The sequence below is a fragment of the Oncorhynchus kisutch genome, linkage group LG6, assembly GCF_002021735.2.
Source record: "Oncorhynchus kisutch isolate 150728-3 linkage group LG6, Okis_V2, whole genome shotgun sequence".
Taxonomy (NCBI): Eukaryota; Metazoa; Chordata; class Actinopteri; order Salmoniformes; family Salmonidae; genus Oncorhynchus; species Oncorhynchus kisutch.
Window position 1 is genome coordinate 80,663,491 of NC_034179.2, and position 26,760 is coordinate 80,690,250.

Here is a 26,760-nt window from a genome sequence, read left to right on the forward strand (position 1 = left end):
GTTTTCTTATGGGCCAGAGGGAGAAGAAGATGAAAACACCTATGAGATATGCTGTGTACTGAGCCGTAGCCCAGTGAGATGGACTGAAGCTGGGACAAAGGAAGGATATAAGGGAGTGCAAACTGCTTTCTGTCTGGATGATGAATGGGGATGTATTATTCCCTACTGTTAGGATGCAAACGACTCCATAACATTAAGATGTCACTTGAAGACATAAGCACAACCTGACCTTTTCGCTATAATGGATTGATACCCAGTCCTTCACATGAAGGAGTTGTATGTTCCCCCATCTGTTTATCGTTCTGAACTGATTCAGTAATGAGCGGGTTTAATCTGTCAATCATCTCAATTACATTTCTGATCTTTTCCCCTGTAGTCAATGGAACACGTTACACCACAGGAAGTGCTATGCATCCCACGGACCACCCTGGCGTGCCCCTACGGAGAACCACTATGGACAAACAGGTGAGACTTTCAACTCAGCACTGCAGTCTGCAATACCATTTTTAAAAGGGACTTCACCTGATAAACCTATATTTTGTCCAACCCGTTAAGACTATTACTGTTGGAACATTGCAATCAGCTCAACGTATTGATCGGAGTGAAATAGTTGTCTGATATTGATTTCACATCAACATTAAGCAGCTCAAACTCAATAATGGTTCCTGTAACACATAACATGTTGCAGGCAAACTAATGAACATTTTTACTATTTTAATGCAATAATTCCCTGTTTATTCTTGATATGGTATGCTTGAAATCCATCGCACGCATCAAACATTCTTCAGGACAAAAATGGTCCTCTATGTTCCTCCCCAGTCCTGCTTTGAGCAGCTATGAACCTGGGCCAAGAAGTGTTTACACGCCAACCCACGTGACTAATTATTCAGCGTTAGTGAGTACCCCGTCATCAGCTAACGGGAGAATACATGGACAGATTTGGGCCATATGGGCAGCTGAGATTTGGACCACGCCGTAGGGTTTGTTGACAGATTTTGTAAGGACAACAGCAAGATAATCTTTATAGCTCAAACTGGGAGAACTGGGCGTCCTGGGCTTCTGGGAAAGTCTGCTGGCTGGATCGCCGCGCTCCGAGCAGCCCGGACACATCGGTAGGTGCTGGTCAACGGCGCCATGTTTCGGAGGAGGAAGGTGAGAGTGCGTCGATGCGAAGCATGAGGCTTTCACTGGGTTACTACAGCTGACTGTGTTGTTGTGATGGCCTCTGCAGGGGGGTGTTGTAATAAGCAGGGGTGGAGAGAAGGGCACAGTGGGGTGGTGTCCTTGGGGCGATCATGTGTACTGACAGGGGCAGCTCTGCTTTTCGCTGCAAACATGCTGCAGCCTCTGGTGGAACGCCATCATTAGAGAGAGAGAGTAGAACGAGAGAGGGAGAGAAGGAGAGCGAGAAAGAGAGGATAAGTGTGGCTGCAGCCCTGCCCACAAAGATAACACCACCACGCACTCGTGGGTAAACACACACACACCCTTTGGCTCCCTCCGCACGCACATACGATGCACTCACACATGTATACATCAATTCTTCCGCTCATCCACCCTCTGGACCCCCACCCCTGAAAAACATCGAAAGATGTATCAGCCCTCCAAAAACACACCTGCCAAACACACCTCCGCAAACACCCACACTATTATCAGACATCCTGTACCCACACACTATTATCAGACATCCTGTACCAACACACTATTATCAGACATCCTGTACCCACACCGCGCTGTATTGTCATTAAGCTAACACACACCCACACTGTCAGACAGTATTGTATGCACATACATATCTCCCTAAAACACACACACACACACACACACACACACACACACACACACACACACACACACACAGAGACCAAAGCTCTAAAGCTCATGAACACACATGTGGGGCCAGAGAGGCTGTTCATTGGTTGTGTTTTTCTCCCTCCTCCTCCTCCTCTTTTCCTCCTGCCTCTTAATCATAATTAGCCTTCTAGTTATCATTACTAAGCCATTTCCCTCAGACCTTGCCCCCTCTCCTCCCTCATTCAAAACCCTCTCTCTCCCCTCTCTCTCTCTCTCTCTCTCTCTCTCTCTCTCTCTCTCTCTCTCTCTCTCTCTCTCTCTCTCTCTCTCTCTCTCTCTCTCTCTCTCTCACAATCCCTCTCTCTCTGTTTCTTTCTTTCTATCTCTCTGAAGAGGGAAGAGGGAGGCATGGTGATCGAATGTGTAAATAAATCCCCACCTCTCCTTCAGCCTTCCATCTCTCAACTGAATTCAAGGGGGCTTTATTGGCATGGGAAACATATGTTTACATTGCTAAAGCACTCTCTCTCGCTCTCTTCCGCTGGCTCCATCCATGTGTTGTCTTACTAGTTTTCCGTATGGACAGTAGGGAGACACAGGGCTCCTTGCTGCATCTTCCCCCTGCCGTCAACCTCCAGACTCGGGTGACTGCAGTTTAACCGGAGGCTAGCCTCATCACGCACCTAGGACTACGACCAACCGCCTCCACCCCCTCCCTCCACTTCACACCTCCTCCATTCTACCCAGCCCTTTACTCACCCCCCCACTCCCCACCCCACCCCCGTGACGCGTCTCCACTCGACTCACCACGTCAGGCAGGCAGCAGGCTGTGAGAGGCAGCCTCAGTTGCAGGAGCAGGGTTTCCCCGTGAGGAGCAGAGAGAGGAGCAGGAGGAGAAGCGGTGTTGTGTGATGATGGAGGCGGCCAGCTTTGACACCGAGGAGAGCTTTGACGTTGACGATGCCTCCTGTCTCTCCCAACAGAACCCGGGGAACAATTCACCAGCCAAGAGGCAGAACAAGGAGATCAAGGAGACCAAGATAACAGTGAGTACCCTGGAGCTCTAAACCCAGAACTTCTCCATCTCACTACCCATCTCTCTCTGTCTCCCTCACTCTCTCTTTCTCTCTGTGTTGTTCTCTCTCTCTATCTCTCTCTGTTTCTCTCTCTCTGTCTATCTCTGTTGTTTCCTTTCTCTCTCAGAGCAGCAGCAGCCTCAGACTGTGTTTAGGATACAGATCCTGTGCACCATTACACCAGGGAGAAACAGCAGATGTGACAGAATGTTTATTTTTATCTAAGATTATTCCCTTTTGAGATAATTGAACAGAAGAAAGCAGATAACAGCGTTTTACCCGACAATAGGCTAGATGTTTGTGTATTTCATTCCACCATCTGCCAACGTTAAAATGTACTGCATCTACCCACTATGCTACAGTGTGTCCGTGTAGCAGTGTAGCCTCTGTGTTTGGCTGCAGATCTCTGTGGAGTAATGGGGGAACCCACAGTGCAGGAACACTGCCGCCACACCAAACAGCCTATTGGATAGAACATTAGTCTTAATCAGTGGGGTTTCCACAGGTCAACTGCTAATCTTTTTCTCATGGACTGTATTGTGTCTACTCCCTTCTATCAGTCTTGTGGGTTTGGGACTGAGGCTTGCACAAGCGCCATTTACACACAGGAGATGTGTCCTCAAGCAATGAAGAGGTTCAGATTTCTCTCAGTTCACAGAAGCTGCCGCAGACTTTGAGTGAGAATAGGTATCCCATGCAGCAAAGTCATGTTTTTATCATACTCTTTCAATGTATGATGGGCTTTGATTTTGTTGAAAAGCACAAGACCTTTGTAGACAGATCCAGAATCTGACGAGCCCCCTGAGTCGTCTTCTCTAGAAAACATAGAAATATATTATGTGAGTGTAATGCTGCATCCCTCCCATCCCCCAATGGACCCCACATAGCTGCAGGACAATGCAGTTCACCCAGGACTGCATTCACCAAAACACAACATCAACACTTCCACATTACAGCCATGATTATATTTCCGTTCTACTCTCCACCAACAACAGCTAATGAAAACATTTACATCACACACGCAGCTTGAATTCCTACTCCCACGTATCCATAACTAGCATTCATTAAACTCATTATACTCAGAAATATAGAAACTCATTTCTAGCAAATTAGGGATTTGTGTGGACCACATGTAACCAGATTTATGTATAACATCCCTCAGAGTGTTTAAGTTGTTCTGACACTGGACCTCCTGGTTATGTAACCTATAATGAGGAATGTAGGAGGAGATGGTGAGTGCTGGGCTAAGGGCTGACAGACAGTTCTGTGTGTGCCCAGTGTTGGTTCTGCTCAGTGGGCTCGCTGGCCTGCTCCAGCCACGGGAGCTGTCAGTCTGCCTATTGTGAAGCCCCACCGACCTGCACAGAGAGATGCAGAGGCCAGTTTCCATGGTTACAAAAGCAATAGCACACTGATTAATGGTGCTGAAATGGAAAAGACTGCCATAGGAAACACTGGAGCCATTCAGAAAACAAATTGAATTGATATTGTGGAAAAATAGAAAACATATGTTTTTTTTAATATATATAGATATTTTTTTACAGGTGAACTTTGTTTTATAGGGCTTGATTCATGGTATTGTTGATAAAGGATTGGGGTGCTGTTGTGCACCCCAATCCTCAGTGTACTATCAAATCCTACATGAGCCATGATGGTCTGTACACATCCTCAACATTTAATCATGATCATAGTCATGTCTTCTGTAGAAATATGAATGGATCAAGCAATGAACATCTCAGAAAAGGAGACCACTAGAATAGGCTACATTAATTCCATTATAATGCAGTTTTATACTTTGCGGTGTAAAGAGAAATCGCATGAATGGGTAATTGGTCTGTGATAATCGACATTCATGGTTTTGTTCAGGGACTCATTCATTGCGTAGAAGAAGTGGTGTCGTGTAATGATGGAATAATGGGAGGTTGTAGTCGTTGATGCTGAGTATGGCGTTCGTCATGATGTCAGTCCAGGAGGGTGTTTTACTGTTGTCCCATGATACATGTTGCGTCACACAACCTGTCTTCCAGCTGTCATGGACAGATGAACGACTTTAACATCCATCACTGGAGCATGTCTCAGACCACAGACAGTGGAGGCTGGTGAAGGGAGGATGGCTCATACTAATGATCGGAATGGAGTGAATGGAACGGTGTGTCTAATGTGTTTTAGTCCATTTTAATGAGCCTATCCTCCCATTTAAAGTGACACCAGCCTCCACTGATTTGAGACCAGTAGACCCGTAACCTTGTTGTTACCTTGTCTCCTCCGTATTATAAGGCTGGTCCTGAGTGTGATGAAAGGAAGATGCACAGGGCTGAATCATCTGAATAGCCAGCCATGTTTTCCACCTCATTAAACATAGTCAAGTGCTGTTTGACTTGTTGAGAAGAAAGAGTTACAGTTTGTTGGGGTGTCATCTTGTGTTGTTTGGAAGACTCAGACGGGTTATTTTGATTATTATTATTAGATTTTTTTTTTACCAACACAGAGTTGGAGGAAGCCACAGCATTCTGAGAATAGTGGAGGACGTCTTGGAATCTTTTGTTATTATGGGGGATTGTGCCTTTACAGCAAAAGTAATTTGTCGCTTAGCAACAGTGGCTGAGTACCCTACAGTCTCTCTGTGTGTGTGTGTGTGTGTGTGTGTGTGTGTGTGTGTGTGTGTGTGTGTGTGTGTGTGTGTGTGTGTGTGTGTGTGTGTGTGTGTGTGTGTGCGTGCGTGCATATGTGCCGGGGGAAGAGTTATTTTCTGATAGTGTTAGCTAAGGTGGCAAGAGATTTATGTGTTGACACCCTGTGTATGTCTTTAAGCATGGGTTATTTTCTGTGTTTTATGTCTTTAAGCATGGATTATTTTCTGTGTTTTATGTCTTTAAGCATGGGTTATTTTCTGTGTTTTATGTCTTTAAGCATGGGTTATTTTCTGTGTTTTATGTCTTTAAGCATGGGTTATTTTCTGTGTTTTATGTCTTTAAGCATGGGTTATTTTCTGTGTTTTATGTCTTTAAGCATGGGTTATTTTCTGTGTTTTATGTCTTTAAGCATGGGTTATTTTCTGTGTTTTATGTCTTTAAGCATGGGTTATTTTCTGTGTTTTATGTCTTTAAGCATGGATTATTTTCCATGCTGTTAGTAATATTTCTGTCTATTCAGCAGAGCTAAACCATTCCAATGTGTTAGGTCCAGCTCACAATTTTTAAACGTCCAGGCAATGAATGAACCTTTCTACATTTGCCTAAGTCTTTAGGGTGGAAATGACTGTATAATGAATGCAGGTAGAGAACAGACTGTCCCTCTGGGTGATTAGGCAAACTGGCACTTCTGTTGGGGGTAAGTGTAATTTGTCTGTTCTAAACTACAGGAATGACCATCCTCATGTGAATCATTCATAACCTATGACCCTGCCTGCCTCTCAGAATCACCATAACACTGTCAGGCTGAACCATAACACCCTCGATTTGCTGACTGTCCAAAAACATCAACTACTATAAACCACACAGTGCCAACAGTGCCATACAATTCTCCCTGGTTTTCATAGAGGTAATGAATATGAATCTCTGAGTCCTAACAGTGTAGCACCCCACTAAGAGCCCATAAAAGAGTAGTGAGCTATAGAGACAGCCATGCTGCAGATAGATGGTCTCATTTTCTGGAGGATGTGAGCAGGAGATAAACAACAGCAGTGATAGATGGCGAGTCAGTGTGATGGAAAATCTGGTGTCCGTGACAATCAGTCTGATCTCTCAGGCAGAAAATGTGACTGGGCTCCACCAACTATGTAAATCCTGTTGTGTAGCGTTAGAAAGAGTCTACGACACTTCTATGTGTGTTTCTACTACTGTATCTCATGTGGTGTGTGGAAGCATGCATATTATGCAGACTTATAGGTGTGTGTGTGTGTGTGTGTGTGTGTGTGTGTGTGTGTGTGTGTGTGTGTGTGTGTGTGTGTGTGTGTGTGTGTGTGTGTGTGTGTGTGTGTGTGTGTGTGTGTGTGTGTGTGTGTGTGTGTGTGTGTGTGTGCGTGCGTGTGTGCGTGTGTGTCTGTGTCTGTGTCTGTGTCTGTGTGTGTGGGTGGGGGTGTGTGTGTGTGTGTGTGTGTGTGTGTGTGTGTGTGTGTGTGTGTGTGTGTGTGTGTGTGTGTGTGTGTGTGTGTGGGTGGGTGTTAGTGTGTACATATTAGATGTCGAGGGGTCATTGATAGAACTGATTTCAAGCAGGCGTTGGTGATCTCTGCAGACGGCTGGTTGCCTTCAGGAAAGAACGGGGCTCATGTTAATATTTATTACAGAATAGCTTTTCGGGCTTGCTTCCATTGTTTTACAGTTTTTTTCTCAGGAACTTCTCTAAATCTCACCATAATTCTAAATAGTTTCAACCTCCAATAGGCTCAATGATTTGCAACACAAAGCTTTAAACATTGTCATAGTTACATAAGCAAATATGGCAATCAGTTAGTAGAAATGTGCACAGTGTGTTTTTTCCTTGTCGTGTGCTTTAGCCAAGCAGTGAACACATAATACATATTTGTGCATCTGAGATTCAGCATGTCTGGATGTCCATGTAGTCTGCTGGGATGTCATTGGCAGTATGGCATAGATAGAGGACATGTTGTTGTGCCAGCAGGGAGAGGTTACAGATGGTGAACATTACATAATTGCAGTCCTCTAAGGGTAATTGAAGACGCTGTTGACCAGAGTGTGTATTCAGTCTGAGTGCTGGGTGTGTTTAGCTGTGACTCCGCTCTACAGTGGTTTGGGTTGTTGTTGGTTGTTTCCTCTATATCACTGATTGTAGGTCTTTCTCTTCATTATGATGTTGTTTTAGTTTATCACAAATAAGTGTAAGGATCGTAAGGCCAGGACTGGACGGTTTGTGCTCTCTCTTTCTCCCCCCTCTCTTTTCTCTCCCTATTTCTCTGTCCTTCTCCCCTCCGTCTGTCCCTCTCCATTCCCCCCCCCCCCCCTCTCCACCTCCGAGGGTTCTCTGGGTCACCATCTTGATGACCAACACCCCCGGAGAGTATTTACTCATTCCTGACCTTTACTCCCGTCCTCATGACAGACACAAACCGAGCCTCCATGTCCCGTCTCCAAATGAGAAGCTTCTATGCACATCTCCCACAAATGACACCTTTGATGTCTGCTCTAACCATAGCGTTTCTCCCACATTCATTCCTGAGAGTTGAAGGCAATTAGTCTCTTTTCCTCCTCCTCCTCATTTCCTTCTTCCTCTCCCTCTGATGTCTCACAGAAACCTCTCTCACTTGTCTCTCACTCTCTTGAATTCGTCTCACTATTTTTTTGCATTCAGATTAACTGCGTCACCTTCCCGCTGCCCAGTGTGATGCCAGATCAGCCAGAGCAGCAGCTACTGAAGCCCAATGAGTGGAGTTACTGTGACTACTTCTGGGTAAGATAGCGCCTGACATCTCTAAACCACTCTCCAGCTCATAGAATAAGATCCCTACTTCCTATGTTTATAGGAATCTCAGCCCTGTAACATATGACTTTGAATCCAAAAGGGTAGATTTTGTCTGTCATATTAACGCCAACTCATGTGTCTACAAACATGATTGTAACAGAAGCCTCTTTTCACTGAACTGTGATTTGGATGGTTGTTCTTGTTCCACTGAGTCATGTTCTCAGTGGCTGTCTGTATTTCTGTGGCATAATGTGCTCCACTCAGCCAAAGCTCAAGCCCATTGTGTGAATTGAATCTGTCACCTCTGGTTCACGTGGGGCTACCACATCACTCCCTGTCGTATCCACATCCTGTTACACATAGTGGGATGTGCTGCTCCTTGTTCAACCCTTAAACACACACACACACACTCATAACTCACACGCAAATGACGAACACACCCACGTGCGCATGCACTCCTTAACACATACATTTGTAGTTCTCTGACTCATACACTCATCCACACACACACACTCCCCAACATACCTCACCACTCACACACACTCAATGTAAACAATGTCATTTTCTCCATGAAATGAAGTCTGTGGCTGTATTGGTCGGCGTGTGTGATTGATGCTCCATCCTCTCCCTCAGACTGACAAGAAGGACCCCCAAGGGACCCCCTCTGTGGGCGGCTTTGAGGTGCTGCTGCAGAAACAGCTCAAGGGCAAACAGATGCAGAAAGAGATGGCTGAGTTCGTCCGGGAGAGGTAACACAACATAGTCAGCTTGGAAGGGGTCAGTGGTACTGTGTATTTTGTGTGTTGGGAAATGTTATTGATTCTCTTTATCGTATCTTTTTTGATCGTAATCTTATTTGGACTGTTTGTCGTGTCTTATCAGGGTGAAACAGGGTTCTCTTGTCATTATGTTATTGTAGAGCATGGGTTATTTTGTCCTTGACAACCTGGCTCCACTCTATAGTATCTATTCATATATTTACAATGTATTTATTTAGCAGACGCTCTTCTTCAGAGCGACTTGCAGGAGCAATTAGGGTTAAGTGCCTTGCTCAAGGGCACACGGACAGATTTTTCACCTAGTCAACTTGGGGACTGGCACAACACACTTGACTTCCAGCCTAGCTACCGCCCCAGGTGTATCATCCCCATGCACATTTGAATTCAGATAAATGTGTTGTACTGTACTAGGTTTATAAAGTTAAGTTGTAGACGTACATAAAGTGGACGTCCTAAACATATGCTTTCATAGGCTTCAGCATAGCAAGAGGCCCCATTTTGCGCCCACAACAAAAGTTCCCATTGACTCAATAGATTGAGAATTAAGTGGACTTTCACTTTTTCCCCTGACTGTATTCACACAATTCATTTAAAGGTCCCATTCCCCAACATTCTAATTCAGGGCTGACCTTTCTTCATTGGTTCAGTGAGACAGCTGACCTGATGTCAGATTCTGGCCATATCCATTTCTTTGGAATGGCCTTCGTGACCTCCCATAGAGGACAGGTTTACTCAGATGTGTATGGTTAATGGGTATTTGTGGGATAATTGAATGTCACAGAAATATGGCTGGCATTTCTGAGTCTCCCTCAGGGTGGCCATGAGTAAATAGCCTCACATCATTCCCATCTCTGGCCTTTCCACAGGAAAGTGCATTAACTCATATCCAGTCTGTTGTTACAGGATATTGTTTGATATCTTCTCAGCACAGAATAATAGGCTTTTGCCTTTGAACATCATAGTGGCCACAGTGCTGTATGTCTTTGGGTGTCGGTGATATACTGGAGGACATTGTCTCCATGCACCAATGCTCCTCTGAAACTCTGTCAGCTTTAAAAAATGTTCTCCTCTATTGGTCTTCCCTGGAGTCCCATACTTTAGAGCCCCATGGCTGTCGTTGTCCGTTGCAGGATAAAGATTGAAGATGAATACTCTAAGAACCTCTCCAAGCTCTCCCAGAGCCCCTTGGCTGCTCAGGAGGAAGGGTGAGTGAGTTAACAGAATAGATTTCTATTCGTTCTATATTCTTCACCATATACCTGTTTGCTACTTGGGTGTTTTCCCATCCATTCTATCCAGTTTGGTTGATGTCTCTTGTTTGATCCCATTCCAGAACCCTTGGGGAAGCTTGGGCCCAGCTGAAGAGGAGTTGTCATGACGAGGCTGAAGTCCACCTCAAGTTCTCCAATAAGGTAGCCTACTGTCTTGCTAGAAGAGACTGTGGATGTTATAGATTGCATGTACTGTAACAGACCAAGAACATTCTAAAATCTCCATGTGAACTGACGGAAGTGGACAACATCCATGCTTCACTCATACCTTCAATAACATTATAAGATGTATTTTCTATGGGTTATGGAGCCCTTAGAGAAGGCTTAGTTGGCAGTCAGTTTATTTATGTGTTCCTTTGGTCAATCCAAGGCCTCTATGACCACGTACTGGGGTGTTTGTTTACCTCACTCTGGTCTGACATGGGCAAAGAAAAAAGAGGGGGGGCTTACAGCATCAATTACCAGTGAAGAAAAAACTCTACTGGGTCTTAAGAATGCTTAAAATAAATCAGAGGTAGCCTTGAAGCTATACATAGCCTCCATTGTCTGATTAATTAGTGTCTTCTGATGAGCCCCAGGCTGTGGACATGCAGCCCGCCATGATCCCCTCTCCTCTGAGCTCGGAGACACCACGGCTGATGGGATGGGGTTAGGTAACGTGTGGAAGAGTGAGAAATCCTCTTGAACATATAGTGGCCTAAGTGCACTTTTCATGACTATTTATATCCATGCTTTATGCAGCTAGGTCACATATATCCTGTATAGGACTACCAGGACTATAAATTGGTGTGTTTATATAGTAGTTAGATAGGCAGGTACAATGTAGTTACAGTGTAGTTACACATAAGTACATATCAATTACAACTGTAATAACTGTACCTCTTCAGCTCCAGTGTGAGGTGGAGAAGCCCCTGCTGACGTTCAGAGACAACTTCAAGAAGGAGTTGAAGAAGTACGATCACCACATCATAGACCTCAGGAAGCAGCTGGCCAGCCGCTATGCAGGCGTGGAGAAGGTATGGACCATTCTAAACCAAAGCATCCTATAATCCTTGTCCTACAATTCAGGTTTTCCCAGAGAAGCTTTAAATGATCCAAAATGTATGTCAGAAGAAGTGTTTTAGGGATGATCTGACTACACCACAGCATTATTCTGTTGGACTATTGAAAACATTCAATGTATTATAAGATGAACTGTTTTTCTGCTCAGGAAAAACCTGTTGCTTTTTGTTGCCTATCTTTCTCCCCATGGTAATCATATAGACTAGATGAATCAATCGATCATAACGTCCTGTTCGTTTTATTTTAGTTGGCATCCATTAAACACAGGAGATTTTGTGGGTTTACGGTTCGTGCCTGCCAAGTGCTGTGTTTACATTTCCAACAGTGTTACATCATGACATTGGAGAATTGCCTCAACAGACGAGATGAAGGAAGATCCTGTGATGTGAAATAAGAATAGATTAAGGGATGAGGCCGGGATTTGAGTGGGGAAATAGGTAGCCGAGATGAAAGGGCTGCCATGACTGTGGTAATAGTTGTAGGTTCAGTAGATCTGAGGACTAGCATGAAATTACCCATATTGTTTCTGTATTCACACTGCTGCTTGGGTTGCTGTAGGCCCGTAAAGCCCTGGCAGACCGGCAGAAAGATCTGGAAGTGAAGACCCAGCAACTGGACATCAAGCACATGAACAAGCATGAGGAGGACATCAAGAAGGCCCGGAGGAAATCCACACAAGCAGGTCAGGGGTTTGACACACCGTGTAGCATATGTAGAGCAGCCGCACTTCACAGCTCCATGAAACGCCAGCATAGCGGTGCCGATTCTACCTCCAGAGAGGAGAGAACATGCACCCAAAGCATGCTGCATTCTCAGGTGTGCTTTTTATTAACTTACCACAGTGTACTTCTAAAGGCGACAAATTGCCTCTCTCCTTTCAAATCTGAGCCGTTCAATTCACCCACAGCTGTGTTTCTTAATAAATCAGCCCTGTATCGCTGAGCAGCCGCTTTTATGTTGCGTAAGCCGCTTTTGAGGCCACTCTTGCGTTGCATGCAATTTACCTACCCTTGTGATGTTGTGCTGCCATTGTGTAAAGTTGTGGTGGTGTTTTCATCAGCAACAAGAGGCATAGCCGACAGAGTGAGAACTCTGAGGGAAGCACTCCCTGGCACAACACCAGAACACATTGCAAAAGAGAGCCAGAAGTATTTCAACATGGAAACAAGTTTAATGATCTATTTTTGTGGTGGGATAATAAGTCGGCTGGGAGAGGACCATTACCCACAATCCCCAGGACTAATCTTTTGGTCGCAGTGAACAAGGGTATGAATGGAGGACTTGTCCCATCCGGACCAGCCAGGCATCCCAAACAGTCAGATCTGGCAACATGGATCACATGGCCGGGCCTGTTGTGTAAATGGAGCAGAGACAGGGTTGCGGACAGTGCAGATATGTTTCACACGCTCAGGGTTCAGACTTGGGGTGGATTCCCAGACTGTGTTGCCTAAGAATACTATGTTTTCCCCAGCAGGGGGCAGAGGGGGTGAGGTGGGGCTGTGCTGCAGTCAGATAGGGAATGTGGGGGCGTTCAGTCAGACATGGATGGGGTTTGAGAACTCAGACAGGAGGCCGACAACACTAAAGCTCACTGCCAACAGCAGCCCATAGTAATGTAATGATACTAAGCAATTAGCTTAGTCAAAAATATTAAGCAATGTCTCTTCATTTATACTTAAAACCATCTGTTATACTGCAAGTATATTTTCCAGTGTTTTGTGTTTTACTGTGGATCTCAAAAACATTGCATTATCATGTGCTTAGGAGACAAACACATCTTGCTTTGCATTTATATTTAAATGTGGAATCATAGTGAATATGCTTAATTCAGATAACATGAGGCTATGATCAGCCATGCAGTACAATGCCTGGGGCTCCCATTTCTCTGTATTCCAGATAGCATGATGGTACAAATAGTTCTGGCGCCAAGATTGTAATGGCTTTTTCCATACATATCTATGCACACACTTTAGAGGAAAAAGCCAGTGTGAAAAAATAAATAAATAAAAGCCGGCATCTTGTTCATTCTCTCTCCCACTCAGATAATTAGTCTCAGTTCACAGCTCGAATCAATAGATCCCGTTAGGCAAGCTTTAGATGATGTCTGCCTTGTGTCTTTCACTTTTTCCAGGGGCAAATGTCATTAAAAACCCTGGCCTCATTTCCATATAGATTGAGATGTGCTATTATTGGAGAGGCTGGATTGTAAAACAACTTCCTCTGTAGTTTTGTTTTAGGTTGTTTCTTACACCCTTTCTACAGTAGGCCTTTGTAATATATGTCTAATAGATTGAACTGAAATGTAGAAGAACGTTTCTAGGTCACATTTGCTTTGCACTTTTCTTCAACCCTATTGAACCAAGCTTTATAGACTTAGCATCAGAGGTTAGCATCAGAGGTTAGCATCGGAGGTTAGCTTCGGAGGTTAGCTTCGGAGGTTAGCATCGGAGGTTAGCTTCGGAGGTTAGCCTCTGCATTGCATCGATAGAGATGTCCCACACTGCAACAGGCATGGTTACTGAGTGCCCTTTGCTGGAGACATAGGGACTGAGTTCATGCACGCTTTTCCTCATGCATAAGTTAATTTAGGGCCTACATTTAATATAGTAAACACTTCAAGGCCGTAGTACTTCATCTTTAACTACCACAATTTAACTGCACAGGTATACCAGAAACGTAATGTTGATTTGTTGAGTATTACCTCCTAGTCAAATACACTGTGTTGAATGACCACTCTGAATCTGTTCTCTACAGGTGATGACCTCATGCACAATGTGGACCTGTACAACCGGGCCCAGTCCAAGTGGTTTGAGGAGATGGTCACCACAAGCCTGGTAATACAATTGAACTAACTCTTCATAGTCTCATTGTTGACAACAAACAATAGAAGCTGATCACGTTCATCGTTATCTTTGTTTTGACAGTGAGGTTGATTCCTTTGTCTATGTATTTCCCTCTGTTCTTCAGGAGCTGGAGAGACTTGAGGTTGAGAGGGTGGAGATGATACGACAAGATTTACGCCAGTACACAACGCTGCGACATGAAACTGACATGTTCAACCAAAGTGTGAGCCATGTGTCCATTTCACTTACAGTACAAGTGGCGGTTCCCTTGAGTCAGCCTGACAGAACATGTGGCTGTTTGCTGGAGTCAGACAACCAATCTGTCAGTCATGACAGCCTGGACTCAAGGGTAGAATACGGTCACCGTAACAGACCTAGATGTAACATAGTAAAAGTACACCCCAATTAGCATGATATGGGACACCCCAATTAGCATGATATGGGACACCCCAATTAGCATGATATGGGACACCCCAACTAGCATGATATGGGACACCCCAATTAGCATGATATGGGACACCCCAATTAGCATGATATGGGACACCCCAATTAGCATGATATGGGACACCCCAATTAGCATGATATGGGACACCCCAATTAGCATGATATGGGACACCCCAATTAGCATGATATGGGACACCCCAATTAGCATGATATGGGACACCCCAATTAGCATGATATGGGACACCCCAATTAGCATGATATGGGACACCCCAATTAGCATGATATGTTACATTTTGTATGGTATGTATTAAATTGTAGATGTCCATCTATTTCGTATGATATGTTACAAATTACAATTCATATGTGATGAATTGCAATTTGTACAATATGTTACAAATTATGAATTGTAATGTTAGCCAGTTGGTTAGGGTTAGGGGTTAAGGTTGGGTTAAGGTTATGGTTAAGGTTAGTTTTAGGAGTTAGGTTAAGGGTTAGATTAAGGTTTAGCCAACCTTTTCTGACATGAGAGCTACTTTTAAAAAATGAAACATGTCACGAGCTACTCATTTTTTTCTAGGCTTAAAATAGTCACATTCTTCTCTTCTCCTCTCCCCTCCAGCTCTTCCCTGGGGCCTTAGTGTACAGGAGTAGTGCATTATGTTTTCTGTCAATATACCTGCTAATGTTTGTTAATAAACAAATCTAAATGGGGGGCTCTATAAAATTCAAATTGTTTTATATTTTCCCAAATTATGTTATTTCAGTTTTCTTTTTCCTGGTTTAAGATTGTTTTTGTTTTTCAATTTCCAAATGACACTTCATAGAGAAACGAAATTGGATGTTCTGAGTCCATGTCAATGCCTAAATCACATCAGAAGACTCATTGTTTGGGGTCTGGAAGGAAACTAACACGTTTAGATTTGAGTATAATTCCCCTTTAATTGTGCATCTAACCCTTTAATTGCGCATATAGAGAGTGAGCAATGTGCCATCTAATGTGCCATCCAATGTGCCATCCAATGTGTCATCTAATGTGCCGGTCTAGCAATGGTTCTGTACGACTGATGCTTATTTAATGGTAACGTTTGCAAATAATAGACACAAATGACATACAGTACTTCTGCCAGGTAAGAAATGAATTGGCAGATATCGTGTTAGGTTTGGCTTTTTAAGCGAATCGTGGCTAACCAATGGTGGGATAATGTCAATGTTGCGTTGATTAGATTGTAGTTGGGATCTTGCGGTCTCTGATACTTTGTTTGAGATTTGTTTGTCCGTTTTTATTTTCATTTGATTTATTTCACCTTTATTTAACCAGGTAGGCAAGTTGAGAACAACTTCTCATTTACAATTGCGACCTGGCCAAGATAAAGCAAAGCAGTTCGACAGATACAACGACACAGAGTTACACATGGAGTAAAACAAACATACAGTCAATAATACAGTAGAAACAAGTCTATATACGATGTGAGCAAATGAGGTGAGAAGGGAGGTAAAGGCAAAAATAGGCCATGGTGGCAAAGTAAATACAATATAGCAAGTAAAACACTGGAATGGTAGATTTGCAGTGGAAGAATGTGCAAAGTAGAAGTAAAAATAATGGGGATGCAAAGGAGCAAAATAAATAAATAAATAAATAAATAAAATAAATACAGTAGGGAAAGAGGTAGTTGTTTGGGCTAAATTATAGGTGGGCTATGTACAGGTGCAGTAATCTGTGAGCTGCTCTGACAGTTGGTGCTTAAAGCTAGTGAGGGAGATAAGTGTTTCCAGTTTCAGAGAATTTTGTAGTTCGTTCCAGTCATTGGCAGCAGAGAACTGGAAGGAGAGGCGGCCAAAGAAATAATTGGTTTTGGGGGTGACCAGAGAGATATACTTGATGCAGCGCGTGCTACAGGTGGGTGATGCTATGGTGACCAGAGAGCTGAGATAAGGGGGGACTTTACCTAGCAGGGTCTTGTAGATGACATGGAGCCAGTGGGTTTGGCAACGAGTATGAAGCGAGGGCCAGCCAACGAGAGCGTATAGGTCGCAATGGTGGGTAGTATATGGGGCTTTGGTGACAAAACGGATGGCACTGTGATAGACTGCATCCAATTTGTTGAGTAGGGTATTGGAGGCTATTTTGTAAATGACATCGCCGAAGTCGAGGATTGATAGGATGGTCAGTTTTACGAGGGTATGTTTGGCAGCATGAGTGAAGGATGCTTTGTTGCGAAATAGGAAGCCAATTCTAGATTTAACTTTGGATTGGAGATGTTTGATGTGGGTCTGGAAGGAGAGTTTACAGTCTAACCAGACACCTAGGTATTTGTAGTTGTCCACGTATTCTAACTCAGAGCCGTCCAGAGTAGTGATGTTGGACAGGCGGGCAGGTGCAGGCAGCGATCGGTTGAAGAGCATGCATTTAGTTTTACTTGTATTTAAGAGCAATTGGAAGCCACGGAAGGAGAGTTGTATGGCATTGAAGCTTGCCTGGAGGGTTGTTAACACAGTGTCCAAAGAAGGGCCAGAAGTATACAGAATGGTGTCGTCTGCGTAGAGGTGGATCAGAGACTCACCAGCAGCAAGAGCGACATCATTGATGTATACAGAGAAGAGAGTCGGTCCAAGAATTGAACCCTTTGGCACCCCTATAGAGACTGCCAGAGGTCCGGACAACAGACCCTCCGATTTGACACACTGAACTCTATCAGAGAAGTAGTTGGTGAACCAGGCGAGGCAATCATTTGAGAAACCAATCAACCAACCAGTTTGCGGTGGAACGTGAAAAATACATGCACTTTCAGATTTGTTGGGGAGCTACTCATAGGTGGGCTGCGAGATCGTTCTGTTGGAGACCCCTGTGCTAAGTCGTTTCAAAGTATCTAAAAAGTAGTAAGGAGTTGCAAAGTTGCTAATGAGCTAAAATTCTAATGTTGTCTGTGATGAGATTCGAGTACGCACATTTTGGATTGCTAGACGTTCGCGTTATACCCGTAACCTTCTGTCTTATGTAACCATGCCAAACGTAACATATCATACTAATTTTGTGTCCCGTATTTACATGTACTATGTTACATCTAGTCTGTAAGAACAGACTGGCCATGGGCAGCCTAGTTAATTGATGAGCAGTTTGGAACTGTTAAAGAATGAAATATACAACATAGGTTGCACTTTGTGTGATGATTACCTTCTTTTGGAGAGCATAGTGCTACAGTAAAACAGAATGGTCATCAGTGAAATAGGTCTTTTAAAGCAGATCCATTTAGCTAACAATTCCAGATCAAGTATCCCAATAAAAAGGATTTGTGCAATGTACTCAGATCAACGTTTTGGTAAGCATGTTGGTTGTGAAAATGCTGGCCAAACAGTTAAAAGGATTTTACTGCCTCCAAACTCGATCACCATACCACTGTCACCCCTTCACCAGCTGTTATCACCCCCTGCTGACTGTTTCACTGGGCCATACTTGAACAGGGAGAATGAACCCAGATGCTCTCCTCATTTAGGAGGTGCAAACACCTGCAGATCTAACGAGACGTTGAGGATCCTGTACCAAGGGTAGTGCCACTTTGGGTGATGGTGAAGGCCAATTACAGGTGGCACACACTACTGATCAGCCTAATAAGGAGGTTGTCCTTTAGAGGGCCACTATAACAAGCTCAGCTGATACCTGCTGGCACACTTCTTTGCCTCCAGTTGTATTAGCAAAAGGCAGCTCGATGTGTCTCCAGAAACAGTACGCTTAACCCTGACCACTATGGATAGAAGTGTCTGTCTCTCCCCTCATTGTGTTCTGTATGAGCATCTATGAGTTCTCTAAGCATTTACATTGTCTATGAGATGTGTCAGTGTTGGCTTCATGTGTGATGAAGGCCCATATGAGCCTGTGTGTGTGTGTGTGTGTGTGTGTGTGTGTGTGTGTGTGTGTGTGTGTGTGTGTGTGTGTGTGTGTGTGTGTGTGTGTGTGTGTGTGTGTGTGTGTGTGTGTGTGTGTGTGTGTGTGTTGGCAGACGGTGGAGCCAGTGGATCAGCTGCTTCAGAGTGTGGACCCAGCCAAAGACCGAGAGCTGTGGGTGCAGGAGCACAAGACCGGGGAGCTCCGCCCTGTGGACATGGACATATAGTCAACTACATTGACATACCTCAAGCAGCCAGAGGCAACACCTCCACCTCCATACTGTCAAAATCCCAGGCCTCTCACAGAACATTCCAACTACAGGTGCAGGTGCATGTATGTTCAGGATAAGGTGAGGCCTGTACATTCTGTCTATGATGACATCAGAATAGCACAATGTTAACTCAGTGATAACTGGAGAAAGGTTAGCATTCCCAATGCAGTGCTTTTGAACCTACAATGGAAAAACAAGAGATCAATAGTCCAAATACCAGCATGTTACAGTAATACAATGTTTGATAGTTTTACTCTGTATAATGAATGCCACTAAACAAGCTTAAACAATTATTTTGGGTTTTATCTGTTGTAAAATTAGAAGTTTCCACTATTAAGAATGATACATTTTTATGTATTTGAGGAATAGATTGGATGCATTGTAAAACCTTATAATTTTGGCATATAAACTGAACAACTAATTATTAACATTTCACTTTATTTTAGATACTGGAATATGAAACATTATGTGAAATCCTAGATTAATTATTATATATTTTCATATTTACGCCCATTCATTTTACCTGTCAAGATATGCATGTTTAGGGAAAATATCTTACATTTACTGTATATGGTTAAGTGCATATTTGTGAAATATGATGGCTGTCTTGGCACTGTAGTACAATGTATATGGGATGTGTTTACAGAAGGTATATACTCCAAGTTACTGCACTCAACGAACAAGAGTGAATCAACTCATTAAGGTTTGTCATGAACACGAATTTATGTACAACAACCTCTCTCTAAGTTGAATAGGGTAAGATGTTTAGGATTGTGAAACAGCATGTTTGTCACACGTCACCTCGTGTGGCAGATTGGAACATAGGCCTGAGTCTATTTTGGATCAGAGACAATGATGGCGACGATCCATGTTACAATGAACACCTTTTAGTGCCTCAAGGTTATAAACAGTACCTGGAATGTTCTTGATATATTCTATTCTGCATCAGTGTATATTTGTAGATACAAGCTAGATGTATTTTGCTGTTAACTGTTTAAGTGGCCTTGCACTTTCGGTCAACTAAATGTTTGTACCTTGTTGTTTGTCAATGAATTATAACAGGATAATAGTCAACAGATTCTAAAGTCATTAATTCATTTTGCACGCCACTTTGTGAGTCAACCATTGCTTAGAGTTGGGAATTTCTATTTTGCATTTATCCTAAATACAGTCCACTTTGTATATCCAAGAGGAGTCATCACTTGGAAGCTGCAAGTCACATTTTAATGACTCGCAAAGCTCATCAGAAAAAGTGGTCAGTGTTACTTGCACTGGAACCTGTACTTGTCCATACATTTCATACAGTATGCTATTAACAGATAATAGCATAGCCTTTAGCCAACATATCCACCTAAACAAGCGTACATGATATAAAATACTGCATGTTTGTGTGTCTGTCTGTCTGTCAGTCTGTATTTTGTTGTTAGTTATTCTGGAAGTGTAACAAAGCAGGGACTTACTGTGTTTATGGACCATCTCCTCACTCCTTTCATATTCTAATGTGGATAATACATTCACTATGCCAAGACATGCATACAGAGAACACATCTATTCAGTATATAGACAACGTCTATTCAGTAGATACATGCCTTATCCACATTGTTTCTAGGTGAGAAAATATGAAAATACCACTGAAATGATTTGCATTATTCTATCCCAAACTAATCCAGATTGAAATGTTGTACTTATTGTATAAGTTATCCTGCTACAGTATGTGTCAATGTTAGATGTGTTATGGTAAAGTTCTTACATTAATGTACTTAACTTAACCAGTCATTTTGTAGTAATGTTGATTTAATTGCCTTTTGTTAACTGATTTCCATTTCTCATGTACATCAATTCAAATGTTTCCAATCTTTAAAGAAATGTCAAATCATTGGTGACCTTTGTCCAGACAATATACTGTAGAATGCTGTGTTTACAATAAATCGTTACGATTTGACAAGAGACTTAAAAGGGTTTTGTTTCATTATCATATACTGGCTTACATACAGTTTGGCTTACTTCAAGTCCTGGGACATGTTTAAATGAATTGGATTCATCCCAATAAGCAGATGAAATTCAGCCTTTTGCCTCTGGCTTTTAAGGTCAATCCCCTCCCCTCTGACTGTCTGTGGATTGGCCAGGGAGATCCAGGGAGATAGGCCAGGTGGGGGAATATTGACATGAAACCAGGCCATGCATTACTGGGAGCCAAATCAGGCTTTAGAGAGAGAACGAGTCAAGCCCTGTGTTTCTGACCTTACAGCTTGGACAAGTTCAGTGCCAAGATGACATATGATTGGAGTTAAAGCACATGTTCTGTAATTCATTATTTGACGTGTGTAATGTATGGAGCGGGCTGCTCCTCGCTCTAGATCATCTTTAATATTGCAGATTGTGGGTTCTATCAATGTAATTGTTTGCGTCATTTCCAATATTTTGTTCTTTATTATTTCCCCCTAACCCTACCACCCCTCCCCTAACTGGAGTAAACCAATGGACAACAATACGTAGACTTATACTCCCTGCTTATACAATATATTTTACAGGCACAGTACATTATATTTATGTTTTTAGAAACCCTTTATAATGTCATTTTTCACAGCGTTTTTTATTACATAGTTTCCAGCAGTCTCTGGCAGCATCAACAAAATGTCAACAATATTCAAGAAAAAAAGACTCCTTTTCCTTTGTTCTACCAGTTGAATACTGTACATTGTATGAGGTTTCAGTCCTGCTAAGAACATTATAAGACACATTCTATAGACATGATTACCTTCATAACAAACCTCTGCCAGGATGTTTCTAAACTGACCTTCACATACTAATAGGATTGATAGTAAGACAGGGATTGTTAACTTCAGCCTAAGTCCCTTCACAAGGAGCTCCCCACTGGGCACAGATGTCAAGTCTATGTTGGTTCGACCTAATTTCATTTAAATATCATAGAAACAACATTGATTCAACCAGTGTGTGCCCAGTGGGTCCTTTCCTGGTGGCTTTCTCTTTATTAAACGAATGAATGCAAGTGAACACAGCAGCAGGCAACAGAATCCTGGAAACCATTCATTCATTACGAAATAGAAAATAATACCCATAATTCTAGAGCACGGAACAGTTATTTGAGTGGGAAGAAAAGTCCAGGTGTCTCATAGACAAACAGGTCATCCACCACAATGTGCGGTACTTCAATGTGTAAGCCAATGTTGTCTAGCGCACAAAGAGCCCAGGTCTGGCAGGAGAGTTGGGTTTGTAAACAGTTAAGCTTTGAACAGTCTTATAGAATTCAAAAGAATGATTTTGTCGGAAAGCTATTGTTTCTTCTCCTTCAGTTTGTCCTTGATTTTCTGGGGCTCATCATACTGAATCAACCGTAGAATGTCCTTGTTGTCCATCACTCCTTGAATGAATTCCCTCTCTGCAATCTTGTCTGTAAAGGAAACATATAACATGTCATTACTGAATCAACATTATTATGGTTGTTTATTTAATGTGTCTAATTGTGCGAAACTCATAGGAAGTCTCTCATTCCAGAAGTTCTCATCGTATCACATTTAGAAAATTCTTCACAATCAAAATTACCATCTTCTTTCTTTCCAAAAAAGTCCCAGACTTTGTCTGCTCTCTTATCAGGTGTGTTCTCATCTTCAGGCAGGTCCTTTTGGTCTTCCTCGGGGATCATGTTAAATATTGACTGTAAAGCAATAAAGCAATAAGGAAAAACATGTAACTTTCAAATGTAGATTAAATACTGAATTCAGCACATGTACTATAATAGCACCATTCAAAAATGCAGACTACATAAAGATTGTTCTCCCATCATATTTTTACGGGATGACTGAATACGTAGAATATTAAACAATTCACCTAATCATTTCACAAATGTATGAAATAATATATGTTCTGCTTTTAATTTGATTCATCTTGTTGCACTTTTTGGTTATAACTAAGATCTTTGTTTATGTCCATTCTGTATACTGAGTGGTTCAGTAATTACCACCACCACCACTGTGTCTTCACACTAGAGGCAGAGAAATTGTTTGTTTGTGTACCTTAACAATCTCTTGGATCTCATTTTTGCTGATGGTTCCGTTTCCATCCACGTCGTAGAGGGCGAAGGCCCACTCTAGCTTCTGCAGGGTCTTACCTCCGGAGGTAAGGTGCAGGGCCACAATGTACTCCTTAAAGTCCAGTTGACCATCTGCGTTGGTATCAAAGCTCCTAAAGACATGCCTTGCGTACTCAGTAGGGTCTGCATTAGGGAAGAAGCTGGCATAGATGCCCTCAAATTGCTCCTTGGTGATCCTGCCTGTGGGGCATTCCTTGAGGAAGGACTGGTACCAGACACACAGCTCAGCCTCGTTGTACTTAGTATTGGACTTCAGGTCCTCCAGAAGTTCCTTGGACAGTGCCCCACTCTTAGAATTCCCCATGCTGCAAAGAAACACTATGGCGAAGTGATGATATTGTTATTGTTCTTGTTTTGTGTGTACTACCTCTCTCATCTGACTTGGAGGAAACCACCTGTTGGCTTCTTCCTGACTTGGTCTGACTCTCCTTCTCACCCTGACCACTTCACAATGTGCTGAACAGGATTATGGTCATCGCTACTTAAATACCAGACAAGCTGTCTTGAAGATAAAGAGGATAACTACGTCATACGAGATTGACATATTTTCTAGGGTCCAATGAGGTAGTAGTGTGTGCATCATATACAGGCACAATGACATCAAGCTTTACATAATACAGGTTGATACAGTTTAAGATTAGCTAAGGATTAGATTGAGCTTTCTGGATGTAATATGTCCATTGTTGCCAAAATAAAGATGTTACATGATTTCCATTGAAAGATATTGATACCACCATCCTATTTCACTGTTCACTGACTTAATTTTTATTTTCCCTTTATTTAACTAAGAAAGTCAGTTAAGAACAAATTCTTATTTTCAATGACGGCCTAGGAACAGTGGGTTAACTTCCTTGTTCAGGGGCAGAACGACAGATTTTTATCTTGTCAGCTCGGGGATTCAATCTTGCAACCTTTTGGTTACTAGTCCAACGCTCTAACCACTAGGCTACCTGCCGGCTACCTGGTTTGTGGTAAACAAGATATGTGAATGAGCAGGGTGAAAGGTGTGCAAGTTTAAGCCCACCTGTAGAGCAGGGTATTCGTGTCTGTGAAGCAGCTCAGGGCTGTCCCTGTAGCTAGCATAGGGAGATGAGATGAATTGTCTCTCCATTGTAACAGTCTCATGGCAGATGACTGGGCCATCTGCTGTTTTGGTAATTGGACCTCAATGAATTCAGAAATTGAGCTGTGTAAGTGCTGTGTTGTGAGAGTGATGGCTTTACTCTCAGCTCTGTCACAGCATCATACACTCCTCTACTAGAGCTGGCTAATGCTCAGCGTAATTAGAAAAGTTGGCTAATTTAGATTAAATTCCTGAAAATGATTCATGTTTCCACAGAGACTTTGCCAATATTGACACCCATATTAGATGACCCTGCTCAGACCATGTCAACATTGCCATGTAATTGACAGATGTCAAGTTTGTTTACGCAGTGTTGTAAAGCAAGTCTTAATTTTTATTTCAGTATTGGTTACAGAAGGTAGGGATTTAAACAAGGAAACTTTGTTATATACTACATCCTCAAAAGTATGTGGACACCCTTTCAAATTTGTTGATTGGGCTATTTCAGCTATACATCCATTGCTGACAGGTGTATAAAATCGAGCACAGGGCCATGCAATCTCCATAGACAAACATTGGTAGTAGAATGGCCTTACTGAAGAGCTCTGTGACTTTCAATGTGGCACAGTCATAGGATGCCACATTTCCAACAAGTCAGTTTGTCAAATGTCTGCCCTGCTAGAGCTTCCCCGGTCAACTGTAAGTGCTGTTATTGTGAAGTGGAAACGTCTAGGAGCAACAACGGCTCACAGAACGGGACCGTCGAGTGCTGGAGCGTGTAGAATGTAAAATTAGTCTGTCCTCAGTTGCAACACTCACTACCGAGTTCCAAACTGCCTCTGGAAGCAACATCAACACAAGAACTGTTCTTCGGGACCACGAAATGGGTTTCTATGGCCGAGCAGCTGCACACAAGCCTAAGATCACCATGCACAGTGCCAAGCGTCGGCTGGAGTGGTGTAAAGCTCGCCGCCATTGGTCTCTGGAGCAGTGGAAGCGCGTTCTCTGGAGTAATTGATTTGAAATTCAGAATTATTATTTGAATGATCAATAATATGGATGCCTATAATACCATCTTCAAGTCAATTGTTATGACTGGCAATGGTATTAACAACATAAAAACTGTAAATGATAGTGAGACAATTAGCATTATGTGTGTTATGGTGTTAGTGGTATGTTGTGTAGGTACCAGGCTAAGATGTCAGTGTGCTGAGCTCAGCTCAAGGTATTTGCGTTGCCCTCTTGTTACAAGAGAGTGAAGTCTAAGCAACCCGTTTACAGTACTGTACGTCTGATCATCTATGACACAATGGGGGAAATGGTATTGGTGTTAATGTCAGCATCTTTATACCTTTATACCGTATATCTTTATAACTTTATACCGTATACCTTTATACCGTATATCTTTATAACTTTATACCGTATATCTTTATAACTTTATACCGTACCTAAATAACTTTCAGGGTATTTTGGTGGGATGGTGTGTGTGAATGTGTTATTAATTCAACTGCATCTCATTTTAGTTTTGGCAGCCCCAGCAGAGCTCGTATCAGCTTAGGTCTTAATGTGTTACCTCGTCAAACCAACTGACGTCATAGAGGGAATGAAGCTAGTGTAACCAGCTTATGTCTGACGTGGTGGCAGTGCTACACAGGGGACACAAACATAGTTGTGCAAATCATAACTGCTGAGCACAATGTTCAGCCAGATGGATTCCTAACTCATATTTATGTACTGAACATGTAATGGATTAAGCACTCAAAGCACTCCTATGCCATCAATCTGGAATTTATCTTGCATAATCAGATGGCAAGTTAACCCAATCACAGTATCTCAAATATATGTAAGCAGCATTAAGAAATACTACTGTAAAAAATGTGTTGGTGGGAAAGTAGATTGATGTTTTAGTCATTACTGATGTTCATCTCTTTATAATGGTCAGGATATAGTAGTGTAAGTTGAGTTCCAGTTATAATCACACCCTGGCTATTTACAGGAAAAGAAGGAAGTGGACATCTAAATCCATAACAACACACTGAGTGGTGTTGCCTGTAGAGCCTCAGGACATAGCAGCCTACAGTACCATAATGATGCCAAAATCAACATGTCTTACATGTATTCTTATTTTATGTTTGCTTGCTTCTGTACAGCCCAGTGTATGAACGTTTCTCATGACATCCAGGAGCCTGCACAACAGCTGAGCGTGCTGACATGTTCAGAGCAGTGTGTGGAACAAGGTCAGTGTCCTCATCCATCAATGGTGCTCAGTTTGCCTGGCAAACATGAAAGGATTCAGATTGAGGATAATCCTGATTTTTGCTAGAATACCTTTGTAAGCTTTGAGTTTTAAGGTTGCATGTTTCATCTACTGCTGGACATTTTTGATTCTGTAAATTGTGGATTCTGGCCAAAAACAAAAACAATACCGGTATAGTTAAGAGGGGAAGTCATGTTCATTTTTTATTGGTTGTTATATAAGAATAGGAGGAATTGGAAGTAGACAGTTGTTGGTGAATGTTTTTCAACACTACTCTGAAGCTGGTGAAGATATATACTTTGGGAATTTGGCAAGTGTACATTCCAAAATTATATATCAAAATCTCCTCAAACAGTATGGACTCATTGCACATAATATTGTAAATCAACTAAGATGGCCCCATAATCAAGGGTAGACTATATTTCCTAGGGAAAATATTACCCAACCCTCAACATACTACAGAATTGAAAGATGACCACAAGAAT

General features: G+C 42.5%; 2 protein-coding genes across 3 annotated transcripts; one reads left to right on the forward strand and one right to left on the reverse strand.

The window, feature by feature from the left end:
* The first annotated feature begins 765 nt into the window (after nucleotides 1–765).
* LOC109884104 (growth arrest-specific protein 7) lies at nucleotides 766–20,793 on the forward strand. Of its 2 annotated transcripts, XM_031827833.1 has the most exons (11): nucleotides 766–1,152; nucleotides 2,778–2,840; nucleotides 8,181–8,279; nucleotides 8,925–9,040; nucleotides 10,201–10,275; nucleotides 10,404–10,482; nucleotides 11,229–11,357; nucleotides 11,962–12,085; nucleotides 14,158–14,237; nucleotides 14,371–14,469; nucleotides 18,686–20,793. In XM_031827833.1, exons 1-11 carry the CDS (start codon nucleotides 1,135–1,137, stop codon nucleotides 18,797–18,799), a joined length of 996 nt encoding a protein of 331 aa, XP_031683693.1. In that variant the 5' UTR covers nucleotides 766–1,134; the 3' UTR covers nucleotides 18,800–20,793. The 2 variants fall into 2 exon arrangements, with proteins under 2 accessions (XP_031683693.1, XP_031683691.1); XM_031827831.1 differs by lacking the exon at nucleotides 766–1,152 and having other exon boundaries at nucleotides 2,170–2,840.
* A 623-nt stretch (nucleotides 20,794–21,416) lies between these two features.
* Nucleotides 21,417–23,439, reverse strand: LOC109884095 (recoverin-like). The gene is made up of 3 exons (XM_020476101.2): nucleotides 22,879–23,439; nucleotides 22,409–22,520; nucleotides 21,417–22,256 (listed from the first exon to the last, which is right to left on the reverse strand). The coding sequence occupies exons 1-3, from the start codon at nucleotides 23,257–23,259 to the stop codon at nucleotides 22,138–22,140; spliced, it is 612 nt and encodes a 203-aa protein (XP_020331690.2). The 5' UTR covers nucleotides 23,260–23,439; the 3' UTR covers nucleotides 21,417–22,137.
* Nucleotides 23,440–26,760: the final 3,321 nt, after the last annotated feature.

What these genes read in the sequence shown, in the direction of transcription:
- LOC109884104 (XM_031827831.1), top strand. Translation starts at nt 2,706, where the DNA reads ATGATGGAGGCGGCCAGCTTTGACACCGAGGAGAGCTTTGACGTTGAC. An exon ending in TTGGCTGCTCAGGAGGAAGG is followed by an intron (nt 10,276 to 10,403) that starts GTGAGTGAGTTA and finishes ATCCCATTCCAG; the next exon opens with AACCCTTGGGGAAGCTTGGG. An exon ending in ACCTCAAGTTCTCCAATAAG is followed by an intron (nt 10,483 to 11,228) that starts GTAGCCTACTGT and finishes GTACCTCTTCAG; the next exon opens with CTCCAGTGTGAGGTGGAGAA.
- LOC109884095 (XM_020476101.2), bottom strand. Translation starts at nt 23,259, where the DNA reads ATGGGGAATTCTAAGAGTGGGGCACTGTCCAAGGAACTTCTGGAGGAC. An exon ending in AGATCCAAGAGATTGTTAAG is followed by an intron (nt 22,521 to 22,878) that starts GTACACAAACAA and finishes ATTGCTTTACAG; the next exon opens with TCAATATTTAACATGATCCC. An exon ending in TTTTGGAAAGAAAGAAGATG is followed by an intron (nt 22,257 to 22,408) that starts GTAATTTTGATT and finishes TTTCCTTTACAG; the next exon opens with ACAAGATTGCAGAGAGGGAA.